Source organism: Schistocerca cancellata, chromosome 6 (assembly GCF_023864275.1).
Source record: "Schistocerca cancellata isolate TAMUIC-IGC-003103 chromosome 6, iqSchCanc2.1, whole genome shotgun sequence".
Taxonomy (NCBI): Eukaryota; Metazoa; Arthropoda; class Insecta; order Orthoptera; family Acrididae; genus Schistocerca; species Schistocerca cancellata.
The window spans coordinates 80239584-80254004 of NC_064631.1; the positions used below are offsets into that span (position 1 = coordinate 80239584).

At 40.4% G+C, this 14421-nt stretch overlaps 1 protein-coding gene across 1 annotated transcript in view; it reads right to left on the minus strand.

The window, feature by feature from the left end:
• Positions 1-10337: 10337 nt before the first annotated feature.
• Positions 10338-14421, minus strand: part of LOC126088161 (G-protein coupled receptor dmsr-1-like) — a 117167-nt gene continuing 113083 nt past the window's right edge. The window contains exon 4 of the mRNA XM_049906284.1: positions 10338-10754. Within this exon, the coding sequence (XP_049762241.1) occupies positions 10338-10754 (417 nt within the window). The remainder of the gene's footprint in view (positions 10755-14421) is intronic.

Genomic DNA, 14421 nt, shown 5'->3' on the forward strand with positions numbered 1-14421 from the left:
AGTGCACTGCAAGTGGGAACAGAAGGCTGAAAGAGAACGATGCCATGTCATTAACTAGTAACCGAGCAATAGACAAACTTTCGCATCTTTTACTGCAAGTCAACTCGTACTAACTCTTTCAACGTAACAGCATAACCTTCAGAAGGGATTTCTGTTTTAACAAAAAAAAAAAAAAATAGAATTAAAGCTTCGGGTACAGTCGACGCGTAACGAGCAAATGCGGAACGGAATATTGGATACAAGCCAACACAACAAGAGGAGGAAAATATGAGTGCATTATTCGCACACAGGAAAATGTAAACGCAAGAAACTTTTGTCTGAAGGTGGGCGTATTCATCATATCTCACACATTGTTCGCCCCAGAAGAAAATATCAAATAAAAGGGAAACCTCTAAGCAAATCTATTGTTCTCATTTGGTTTGTGTATTTAAAAGAAAATCTAGTCATCAACAGAAATTACACTGCGCCTAATATACAGATTATGCTGTAGAGTGACTCTACACACTGTTATGTTGTACAGCCATTCGATTGGAACGCCTCGATTTCAAACAATTAGCAAAATAAGAACGTCCTGACGCCTACTCAGATAACCATAACTTCCAGCACCGCATGAGGCAGCATACTTACCTTGTAAAAGCCATACTGTTTCTGGCCTCATTAATCACCATCCAAGAAGAGAAAGAACCTCTGCACTCACTAGTCACCACGTTGTACGCAAAATCTAGAAATACGCGGCTATGAAGAGACCACTGTAACAGAGGTAACAAAGGAATATGACAAGGTCACTCCAACTAGATCCTTGGCATGTTAATTAACGAAGCATTACGTGCATTGAAATACATGATAATAAAACATTTCGAGGCAAAGCATGAAGGTAATAAACGATTGAAATATAAGTAAGTATGACTAATAGATGAAGGACTCGAGCTGGGTTCCCACGGGGCGTGAGCGCGAATGTGTGCCACGCTTTCGTGCTTGATTTCGTGCCATGACAGGAGTGAAACCATCAGTCGTGGGGCGTGGACAGTTCACACGGAGTGGAGTGTCAACGAAAGTGTGATTCAGTTGATCGCACGAAGCCGGCCGTGAACGAGCTCCTTATCGAGAGTGCTGTGGTGAGTTCGGTTTTTGCTACTGCTTTGGCGCAGAGAATGAATCGGTTGGTGGAACCTCAAGAAAAACGGAAGAAAAGACGGTGGTGAGTCAGGAAGCGTATACTTCAAAGAACATCGAGGGCACATAATTTGGTTGACATGGAACTAAAAATCCATTACAATGAAGATTTAAAAAACTTATTACGAATGTCTGAGGCGCAGTTTGACCACTTTTTGGAACGCGTTTCAACTCTGATTTCAAAATCAGATACTAATATGAGACTAGTAGTAAAGGCAGAAATTAAACTTCAAGTAACTTTACTTATTTAGCCGCAGGGGACTCTTTTAATAGTCTGGAATATTTATTTCGTGTTCCAAAGAACACAATTAGTAAATTTATACCTGAAATATGCGAAACGGTCCACAAGGCACTTATGGAATACATAGAGTATACAACTTTTTCGTTAATTATTTTATTTGAATTTTCAACATAGTTGTTGTTGTTGTGGTCTTCAGTCCTGAGACTGGTTTGATGCAGCTCTCCATGCTACTCTATCCTGTGCAAGCTTCTTCATCTCCCAGTACCTACCGCAACCTACATCCTTCTGAATCTGCTTAATGTATTCATCTCTTGGTCTCCCTCTACGATTTTTACCCTCCACGCTGCCCTCCAATACTAAATTGGTGATCCCTTGATGCCTCAGAACATGTCCTACCAACCGATCCCTTCTTCTAGTCAAGTTATGCCACAAACTACTCTTCTCCCCAACCCTATTCAATACTTCCTCATTAGTTATGTGATCTACCCATCTAATCTTCAGCATTCTTCTGTAGCACCACATTTCAAAAAGTTCTATTCTCTTCTTGTCCAAACTATTTATCGTCCATGTTTCACTTCCATACATGGCTACACTCCATACAAATACTTTCAAAAATGACTTCCTGACACTTAAATCTATGCTCGATGTTAACAAATTTCTCTTCTTCAGAAACGCTTTCCTTACCATTGCCAGTCTACATTTTATATCCTCTCTACTTCGACCATCATCAGTTGTTTTGCTCACCAAATAGCAAAACTCCTTTACTACTTTAAGTGTCTCATTTCCTAATCTAAATCCCTCAGCATCACCGGACTTAAATCGACTACATTCCATTATCCTCGTTTAGCTTTTGTTGATGTTCATCTTATTAACTCCTTTCAAGACACTATCCATTCCGTTCAACTGCTCTTCCAAGTCCTTTGCTGTCTCTGACAGAATTACAATGTCATCGGTGAACCTCAAAGTTTTTATTTCTCCTCCATGGATTCTAATACCTACTCCGAATTTTTCTTTTGTTTCCTTCACTGCTTGCTCAATATACAGATTGAATAACATTGGGGAGAGTCTACAACTCTGTCTCACTCGCTTCCCAACCACTGCTTCCCTTTCATGTCCCTAGACTCTTACAACTGCCATCTGCTTTCTGTACAAAGTGTAAGTAGCCTTTCGCTCCCTGTATTTTACCCCTGCCACCTTCAGAATTTGAAAGAGAGTATTCCAGTCAACATTGTCAAAAGCTTTCTCTAAGTCTACAAACACTAGAAACGTAGGTTTGCCCTTCCTTAATCTAGCTTCTAAGATAATTCGTAGGGTCAGTATTGCCTCACATGTTCCAACATTTCTACGGAATTCAAACTGATCTTCCCCGAGGTCGGCTTCTACTAGTTTTTCCATTCGTCTGTAAAGAATTCGCGTTAGTATTTTGCAGCTGTGACTTATTAATTTATCACATATGTCAACTCCTGCTTTCTTTGGGATTGGAATTATTATATTCTTCTTGAAGTCTGATGGTATTTCGCCTGTTTCATACATCTTGCTCCCCAGATGGTAGAGTTTTGTCAGGACTGGCTCTCCCAAGGCCGTCAGTAGTTGTAATGGAATATTGTCTGCTCCGGGGGCCTTGATTCGACTCAGGTCTTTCAGTGCTCTGTCAAACTCTTCAAGCAGTATCGTATCTCCCATTTCGTCTTCATCTACATCCTCTTCCATTTCCATAATATTGTCCTCAAGTACATCGCCCTTGTATAGACCCTCTATATACGCCTTCCACCTTTCTGCTTCCCCTTATTTAATTTCAACATAGTAATGTATGAGTATTTTAGGTCTAAGTATCTAAGGAATAGAAAGAAACAATAATACGGAAATGGTTGATCAGCATAATAATATTAATCATTAAAAATGTTACCAGCATAGAAAGAAAGTATTAGTTTGAGTAATAAAATAAGATCGACCTATAAATTTGTAAATAAATAGTCATCTGAGAAATCAGCACTCATATTTGATTCTCTCTCACTTGATAGTGTTGACTGGTTGGAGGGAGTTGGCGGTGGGCACATCGCATTTGTTATTTGTGACGTTAATTGACTCTTGAAGCCTCATGGCAATTGGAGGCCCAATACCGCGTAGCATTGACGCAACATACTTTCCTCAATTGTCGTAGGAATCCTCTTGGTTCATTACTGCAGCGCGATTTGAAATAGCTTGTAATTTTTCAATCGCACAGGAAGAAAAAAAAACGATTTGGGAGTCGTGCAGAACTTTTTCGCCGATTTTTCATGATGTAGGCTGCGATGGAGTTGAAGACACTTTTCGTTTTAGTACTGCCCTGAGTGTCTCAGTTTCTGCTGGAATCTGTGATGTGCTTGGCATGGTCTCGTTGAGATCGTCAACAGCAGTTCAGTCTACAGATAGGGATTGTGGCTTCTCCAGTTGTGATTGTTCATTTGTGTTTATTGGTGACAGCTGCAATCAAAACATTAATTTTGTTTCAGGCGCCGGCAACTTCAGATGAATGGAAAAATATAGAATATGGGTTTATAGAGCGATGGAACTTTCCAGGCTGTGCAGGAGCTCTGCACGGAAAACACTTTGTCATTCGTGCCCCTCCCGCTTCAGGATCAGATTATTACAATTACAAAAGTAGTTTCAGTATTGTGTTGCTAGCTTTAGCTGATTCCGATTATTGGTTACTGTATATTGATGTAGGAGCTAAAGGAAGACACTCTGATGGTGGTATATTTCAAAACAGCTCATTGTACAACGCTTTGGAGACAAATTCCCTTGCAATGCCAAGTGATTTTGTTATTGTAGGGGATGACGCGTTTCCGCTAAAGAGTTATCTGATGAAACCTTACAGTCGGGGTAACATCTCTCGACAGGAAAGAATCTACAACTATCGAGTTTCAAGAGCTCGAAGAGTTGTAGAAAATACCTTCGGCATACTTGTGAGTAAATTTAGAGTATTTGAAAAACCAATATCTTTAAAAATACAGTCGGTGGATGAAGTAGTGCTAGCCTGCTGCTCGTTGCACAACTGGCTGCGGGAAACGAATTTCGCCAACATCTCACGAGGTTTAATTGACTTCGAGGACGAAAACCATCGTATTTTCCCTGGATGCTGGCGTCAAGTGGAAATTACTGGCCTATAGAACCTTCCGCAAACTGCTAACAGACATCCACATCGACAGGCGCAACAAATTCGGAAGAAGTACCATGATTACTTTAATAATGGAGGTGCTGTGCCCTGGTAAAATGTACTACTCGGCGACGTTCCAAGTACAGAACCGTAGAGCACATCAGTTTCAGTATTGTGCTCAGTTATTTTGTTCATGGTTGTCTTCAATTAGTAAGTGTCACAAAGTAAATGCATTGCTAGATATATTTTATCATAAGAATGTATTGTTACAGTGCTAGATACTGTTGTATTAAAAGAACCTGATACAGTTCCTATGATATACCTACTATTCTGTATAATCATTATAAAAACTGTTGTGATAATGTAAATGCAAGGAACAATTCTGAATTGTATAAAATTTCAAATATGGAAACAAACTTTTATTTCACTTACCAGTTTTGATAGTGTGGGTCGTTGCTGAACAAATGGGCGAATGAAAGAATTCATCTTGTCAAACCAGAAGAATTTTGGTTTATAAATCTCGTCAGTGCCAGCTCCAGACCATTCGCTTTTGATTCTTTAGTTCCTGACAATACGAACTCCTCAAGTTTTTAAATTTCGCAATTACTTCTTTCGTTGACACTCCACTCCGTGTGAACTGCCCATTCCCCACGAATGATGGTTTCACTCCTGTCATGGCACGAAATCAAGCACGAAAGTGTGGCACACATACCTGCTCACGCCCCGTGTGAACCCAGCTTAACTGAGAATAAGATACCCCACGTGACCCATAGTCACAGATTGTGCTCAACTGGACAGTCGTTCGTCTTACTGCACACAGCTAAGGTGGTATCTTTGGCCGAGAACTTTAACAAACAGGAAAGCCAGACAGCGTACGAGAAATAAGTGACTAGCCCCCTCTCTCTGCTCACACATTCAAACAATACATGCGACTTGTATTAAAATAGATACAAAACCTGAAATGTCTCGTGAAATTTTGATTTTACACTGTTACGACTCAGCCTCATGTAACATGAACAATGCAATATGTTTTTTTTAAGAAGAAAGACAGTCTGGTTTCAGCTTGGGTGCATTTTGGCAGAAATAAATTAATAGACACCTGTTTATGGGATTTAAAATAGATAAATAATTTTATTGTATTTTTGGGGGTTGGGGAGAACAATATTTACATGTTATTCACCATAAGTTAAAAATTGGTAATTTCCAGAAAAGCAAGGGATTTTAGTTTGAATGACAAAATTTCACGTTCGTCAGGGTTTCAGTTAACGAATCTGGACATAACAGTTACTTATTATTATGTTTCAGATTTACATTAAACCTTGCATCATATATTTTGAATCTTTGCGAAAAAGAATTTGCGTTGATTTTTTATCTATTTCATAAAATTTCATAGAAACTACATTTACAAAAACTTGCTTATACTTCTACACATGTGTTACATAAAAAAACAGAATTTGGTTCTGACTTAAACGTGCACAACAGTATCAGATACTTCTTAATTCACCTTAAAGACAGCAATTTGCATTGAAACGTGAAAGGATGATAATGACAATATGGGTTCAATGTGGATACATTTTAGTAAATCTGTCTACACCCTGTCTTTTGTCGTCATTTACAATCCTAACCTATGGCCCATTTTGAAAACTCTCAGTTAATAATATACAAAATAAATATTTATTCTTATTGTACACGAAAATATATACATTATGTTGTACCTCTTGTATATTTACATGTAAAATAATGTTAAAACTTTCATTTCGTAATTATAAACATGTCGACATATGACCAGTACAAGTAACTAAACGGTTATGTACAACATGAGCCATTGTAGAACGGTAACACTGCTCACGCTTTCAAACTTGGGCTCTAAGCTGGAAGCGTCAGAGGTTACATACTATGGCTAGCTACAAATCTGATCAACTTATTAAAATGTTGATGCTGCACGAACCTGTCAAATATTGTTCACATTTTGATTTTGATTTTACTCTAGGCTACTGACCAGTCCTTGTTCTAACTATGAAATATTTACTGAAGTAGTTGCAGGTGAGATACAAAAAGCAAAGGCATAAGGTTGGGCGAAACCAGTAATACAGAGAACGTCGTTATCTATATTTGATTTTAGAGATGTTGTTATACATATGCTGAAGGAGGAAACAAACATGTACGCAATGCAAGCCACTTGATTATACAAAAATTTCTGTTTCCTTGAGTCAGAAAAATTTTCCTAAGCCAATGTTAAACTTATGAATGAAGTTCCACATTGATAGAGTTACAATATTCACTGAAAGTATTGAGCTTCCTGAGAAAATAGAATTTATTCTTACAGACTGCTTTACTGTTATGGGAGTTTTTTGGAAACGCTAGAATACATCTATAAAAAGATGGGAGGAATTCTGACGATGCATTGTACTCATTGTCTTTAATAGGTGTACTGTATGCCATAACATTCTTGGACATCAAACTACCATGTTTTGACAGGAAAGGAATGGGTACTGTTAAATCTACTCGGACCGCTCTAATACTGCATAGACAACACACATAGATCTGCTTATAAAGTACCATACAGAGAATGACAACATAACTACGAGAATCAGTCAACATTTTAAGAGTATGTACATGCTCTATCTGATATTGCATTGCTGTAAAATAGTTCAAAATTCTGTAGCCGCTAAGTTTTATTTATTCTACAGAAATTTCAACTGGGGGAAGAAAGTGACGCCGGCCGAGGTGGCCGAGCGGTTCTAGGCGCTACAGTCTGGAACCGCGCGACCGCTACGGTCGCAGGTTCGAATCCTGCCTCGGACATGGATGTGTGTCATGTCCTTAGGTTAGTTAGGTTTAAGTAGTTCTAACTCCTAGGGGACTGATGACCTTAGAAGTGAAGTCCCATAGTGCTCAGAACCATTTGCACCAAGAAAGTAACACTGGAAAGAAATCAGGAAAACGTTATAACTCGTGTGGTACAGAATAAGAGTCATAACAACAATGATGAAAATCTGCACACAGAAATTAAGATGCAGAATGTAAAGATGGTGAAAGTGATTGCAGAAAGCAAAATATAAATAAAAAAATGGTTTAAATGGCTCTGAGCACTATGGGAGTTAATATCGATGGTCATCAGTCCCCTAGAACTTAGAACTACTTAAGCCTAACTAACCTAAGGACATCACACAACACCCAGTCATCAGGAGATAGAGAGAATCCGTGACCCCGCCGGGAATCCGGGTGCGGGAAGCGAGAACGCTACCACACGACCACGAGCTGCGGTATATATATATATATATATAAAGGGAAAAGGTATACAATGGAAGTGAAATAATTGCAAAAGTAAAACCGAACAGTGAATAAGAAGTATGAATTACTTACACAGAATGCACTATAGTTAAATTCCAAAAAAAGAAATATATTTGTTAACAAAGATGATGATGATTGTTTGAACTATGATGGAACGTTAGAAGCCATATTGACAACACCAATAAGTAGCAGTAGTATAACAGCATACAGAGACTAATACGAGTTAAAGAGGGGAAAAAGTGAATTGGGTAGCACATATAAGTTTAGTACGGCTTCACAGTATGCTGGAGTCCTTTAATGTCCGTTTCTCATAAAAGATTTTAGGGCTGGTCTTAAGGGAAATGTGTGTCCTGTCACACACGTTGAAACAGTATAATCTAATGCCACGGCTTAGTTCCAGAACAGTGACTGGTTGTCGATATTTGGAGATTTAACATAAAATTATATTTTAACTATAGTCCAGTCTTGATCACAACACTTATGTCTCAATAACATAGGTGACCGGTTTCGGTTATTTTTACATAACCATCTTCAGACCTGTGAATTAATTTTAGAAAATACTAGAAACCAATCTTTAAATAAAATGAAAGTGTCTAATGACGACAAAATTTTTAACAAGATGAAATAAAATTAATGATACCCATGGCTTCCTTGGAGGATGGTAGACGGAGCTCTCCTCAGCTGTTACGAAGTCAATTTTCGCGAAAAATATTTTTACGACCTTTTTGACGAAATTTTATAATAAAAAGCACCTACTCTTTTGTTTTAAAATATAAGATTAGTTACACCCATGGCAAAAGGTATGTATGAAAATTATGGTATACAACATATAAAAATTTTATTAAATTGACATTGATTATTATAAAAACTATTAGTTCGATGAGTTCTAAATATTTAATCAGCGGTCTCATCAGTTATTCAGACATACATAATGCGGAACGTACTCTTGCCTGCTACCCTACTGCTATACATATTGTTGCTATGAAAACTACAGTTGAAGTAAGACGATTCTGCAACATCCGACAAAGATGCAATTGTGATGTAGCCGACGCCATATAATCGATATATACCACAACTCCAAGGACTTTCACATCTTTGATGTAACTGACACTATAATAGTATTAAGATTGCCCATAGAGGGCACAGCTATTACACATCGTAGTTTACCGTTTGTATCTAAAATATAAATAAGTTTTACACATAGTAATTATCTGTTAATCAGACATTCTAAATGAACCAATTTTATGTTACTAGTGTATTTCATATTTTTATACTTTGACGATAGCGTCATATTATGAACGCTGATTGGCAGTTGTGAAGTAGTGTGACACGAAGTAGGCGGAGCCTCTGCATATTTAAGCTCATGCTCAGCACTCATAACCATCAGTTGACTTCGTAAGAGCTGAGGAGAGCTCCGTCTACCACCCTCCAAGGAAGCCATGGGTATCATTAATTTTGTTTCATCTTGTTAAAAATTTTTGTCGTCATTAGACACTTTCATTTTAGTATTTTAAACATAGCTGCGCAACAGCAACGGTTCCACGTAATAAGACTAGAAACAGCCGACCAGTTGCAATGGATAAAGAAATCTTTACCTAGGTTTCGACAGATTTAAATCTGTCTTCTTCAGAAGGCGGCAATTTTACATTAATATGGAATGATGTATCATCGTCGTTTTTACAAATATCTGCATAGATCCATTAGTCCAAATTAAAATATAGGCCTGAAAATAGGGTTTGTCATGTAAATAAAAATTAGTACATGACAAACCCTATTTTCAGGGCTATATTTTAATTTGGACTAATGGATCTATGCAGATATTTGTAAAAACGACGATGATACATCATTCCATGTTAATGTAAAATTGCTGCCTTCTGAAGAAGACAGATTTAAATCTGTCGAAACCTAGGTAAAGATTTCTTTATCCATTGCAACTAGTCGGCTGTTTTTAGTCTTATTACTTCCATTTTATTTAAAGATTGGTTTCTAGTATTTTCTAAAACTAATTCACAGGTCTGAAGATGGTTATGTATAAATAACCGAAAACGGTCACCTATGTTATTGAGACATAAGTGTTGTGATCAAGACTGAACTTAAGTTGAAATATAATAATCTATTGGTCACTGTATTCCAAAAATCTTCACTGAGAAGTGTCAAAAGCAGTAGTGTCACTCTTACATCGAAAGCATTTGTACTTGTGCTTGAAAACTGTTAATAATTACAGTCACATAGTAACATATGTACATTATTTTTATGATAGAAAATATCAGTCTTTTGACGTTCTTATGGAAATCGCTGAACTGTCATCCACACAAACATCCCCGGCTGCGGACTGTCCCGACGAGACGCAGCGCGCGGGTGCTTCGGACGAGCGAGCCGCGTCTCGCTTCAGAGGGCGTGCTCGGCGCAGGTGGCCCTGCTGGTGGGGGCGTACTGGCTGTCGGAGGAGTCGGCGGCGGCGAGCGCGAGCGCGGCCGCGGCCGCCCCGCGCCATCATACGCACGTGGACTGCGTCAGCGAGGCGGGCGGCGCCTTGCGCTTGCTGAGCAGCAGCGCGGGGCAGAACAGCTGCGAGAAGGTGGTGCGGAACTGCCGGCTCATGGCGCAGTACAGCACGAAGTTGACGGCGCCGTTGGTGAGCGCCAGCATGTCCATCACCTCGCCGAACAGCTTGTAGCAGCCGAGGAAGAAGCACGGCCGCAGCAGCACGCTGAGCAGCCCGAGCACGCCGCTGGGCACCTCGGTGGCCAGGAACAGCAGCAGCACCGCGACCAGCATGCGCGTGGTGCGGTGCGCGCGCCGCGAGCGGCCCGTCAGCGCGGCGTGCTGCCGGCCGTTGCGCAGCAGCGTGCGCACCAGCCACGCGATCAGCAGCGACAGCGCCGCGCACGGGATCAGCCGCAGCACCACCTGCGGCAGGAGAGAGGCGCCGGCGTCAGCTGCTGAGCCCCACCACACCGCCGTGGCGGTCCACCGACACGTGTCCGGCATTCTGTACTTACAGGGCTCCGGAAAGGCTCAAAATCATGAAAAGTTCAATTTTTACTTTTTTGCGTTTTCTGAATCTGCAGACTATTACCTTTTAATAGATATATAATTTATTCAATTCCGAAGACTACTACTATTTTTAAATTTTTTTTGAAATGTGTTCTACATGGGCGTGACCCACTGTGGCGCTGTTAAACTGCTGTCAAATGGTGTTATTATTAACGTCCGTGTTCATCAGGTACATTTTAGTGATGTGAGATAAAATATGTGTTGTGGCTAACCTATTTTCAGAGACTTAGCAGCACCTGAACTGTTGAAAAAGTGTATTCACGGAAAAACTCAAAACCCCAATAAAAGTGTAAATAGTGTTATATGGTCGAGAATCCCCAAGACTGTATTTGTAGGAATAGAAACACTTCACTTTGGTGTGTATGATGCTGTTGCCACTTTCAATGATGGCAACATTGTAAGGTGCAAGGTATTTAGAAATATGGGAATGAAGATAGGTTCTAACATGATACGAGCGATGCTTGCTTTAGAGAAGGAACGCCTTCGGGCTGCAGACAGGGCTGTAAAGAGTCTAGAAATACAAGCAAGAGTAAACAGAAGGAGGAACAAGAGGAAGCTGGAGTAGGAGTTTGCAGAGGATGAAGATAATCCATCCTATGGACCTGGAATGCACTAAAAAGTTAATCCAATCTTTGTCGCTCGATTCCCGAAACTTTTATTTTCTCATACTAATTACATGTTTTCTAAGGATCTTCCAAACATATTTGTTTCAAACTTTCAGTAAATGTTACACAGTACCTTCTGCATAATTTAACACAGCCTTTTTCCAAAAAAAGGTATATTTTTGAATATATAAATAAAAAATTGCAAAAAAATGTTGTGAATTTTCATTACAATTGAAAAAAATCATCTTTAATAACTGAACTAAAATTTTGTAAAATCCCTGTGTTAAGTTGTAGCCCATATTCCAATAAATAATCTGTAAAAAGTTCAACTTCCTACCTCAAATACTCTGTGAGGAAAGATGTAATTTATAAGCGTTATTTTAACATTGCAAGTATAGGGCGTACCTGAGCCCCTTAAGTCGGCGAAAGAAGATCCCCGACAGTTACACTGTGTGATCAAAAGTATCCGGACACCACAAAAAACATACGTTTTACATATCAGGTGCATTCTGTACAGTGTGCGTACTGTAAGACCTTCAGTACACACACCATCACGTTATTTGTCTTGTCGCTCTATCGAAGTAGGCGAGTGTCAGCAATATGTCTCGTCGTCTTATCGTGGCGTGTTTGTCTTCTGCCGTTAGGTCAGACGTTAGAAACGCCACTTGCACCCCTAGAGTAGCAGATTGACGGTGACCAAATTTAAACAGAACTTGAATGAGATTTTCACTCTGCAGCGCTGATATGAAACTTACTGGCAGATTAAAACTGTGTGCCCGACCGAGACACGAACTCGGGACCTTTGCCTTTTGGGGGCAAGTGCTCTACCACCTGAGCTACCGAATCACGACTCACGCCCGATCCTCACAGCTTTACTTCTGCCAGTATCTCGTCTCCTACCTTCCAAACTTTACAGAAGCTCTCCTGCGAACCTTGCAGAACTAGCACACAGTTTTAATCTGCTAGGAAGTTTCATATCAGCGCACACTCCGCTGCAGAGTGAAAATCTCATTCTGGAAACATACACCAGGCTGTGGCTAAGTCATATCTTCGCAGTAACCTTTATTTCAGAAGTGCTAGTTCTGCAAGGTTAGCAGGACACCTTCTGTAAAGTTTGCAAGGTAGCAGACGAGATACTCGCTGAAGTAAAGCTGTGAGGACCGGACGTGAGTCGTACTTCGTTAGCTGAGATTGTAGAGCACTTGCCCGCGAAAGGCAAAGGTCCCGAGTTCGAGTTTCGGTCGTGCACACAGTTTAAATCTGCCAGGAAGTTTCAAATTTAAACAGAACTTGATTAATTCTCACACACATTTATTAAAATAATAACAAGCACAAAAATTACCTAATTTGGTTCAGGATGCTATTTACAATTGACAATCTGAAGTTCCTTTAGTACTGGTACGTCAATCTTATTCTCACATATATCTCTGATACTTGACAAAAGTGTCTCTATATTTATCTTCATGGTGATTTACAGGAATATGGTAATCTTCTTAGGCGCAGACTGAAACTTGACTATAGACTGGTACAGACAAATTTAGAACTCGTACAGACTGGTACAGACTAATGCAGACCAGTACAGATTGGTCCTGACAAATGCAGACTAACTAATCGGAGGTCTGTACACTCGTTACAATACCTCGCGCGTTCTTGTATCACTGCATGAGTGTGATCCGCGAGGAAAAAAAGGTTCTACGTAAGCAGCAATCTCATTGGCTGCGTTACATATTAATACGCGGATCGGCGGAAGCAGAATTTGGTCCGTCTCTATGGCAGCGCCATCTCGTAGTGCGGAGACGGACGAGCGCTGCGCCTACATTGTTGTGCTTAGCGACGCGCGCTCTAGTGGGACAGTTGTGTACGCGCTGACTACGCGCAACTATGTACACAACAATTCTGCTACCACCTACTGTCACGTACTCCGTATCAGCGACCTCAATAGTCATTAGACATCGTGAGACAGCAGAATGGGCTGCTGTGCTGAACTCATGGTCAGGTGATTGGGTATAACTTGTGTCAAACGTCTGTACGCGAGATTTACACATCCCTAGGTGCATTGCTTCCGATGTGATGGTGAACTGGTAACGCGAAGGGACACGTACAGCACAAAAGCGTACAGGCCTACCTCGTCTGTTGACAGAGTTCAAATCAAATAGCTCTGAGAGCTATGTGACAAAGTCCCCTAGAACTTAGAACTACTTAAACCTAACCAACCTAAGGACATCACACACATCCATGCCCGAAGCAGGATTCGATCCTGCCACCGTAGCGGTCGCGCGGTTCCAGACTGTAGCGCCTAGAACCGCTCGGCCAGACTGACAGAGTCTGCTGACAGTTAAAGAGGGCTGTAATGTGCTATAGTTAGACACTATCCAGACCATCACACAGGAATTCCAAACTGCATCAGGATCCACTGCAAGTATTATGACAGTTAGGTGGGAGTTTGCTCGCGTATCATGTCATTTCTGGAAACCCAGAATCTACTCTGTAGCAATCAACATGGATGCCGGAAACAGCGATCGTGTGAGGACTCAACGCGCTTTATTTGTTCATGAGACCCAGAAAATATTAGATACATGCTCCGAGGTACATGCCATTTTACTTGACTTCCGGAAGGCGTGCGATACAGTTCCGCACTGTCGTCTGATAAACAAAGTAAGAGCCTACGGAACATCAGACCAGCTGTGTGGCTGGATTGAAGAGATTTTAGCAAACAGAACCCAGCAAGTTGTACTCAATGAAGAGACGTCTACAGATGTCAAAGTAACCTCTGGCGTGCCACAGGGGAAGGTTATGGGACCATTGCTTTACACAATATATATAACTGACTTAGTAGATAGTGTCGGAAGTTCCATGCGGCTTTTCGCGGATGATGCTGTAGTAGAGAGGGAAGTTGCAGCATTAGAAAATTGTAG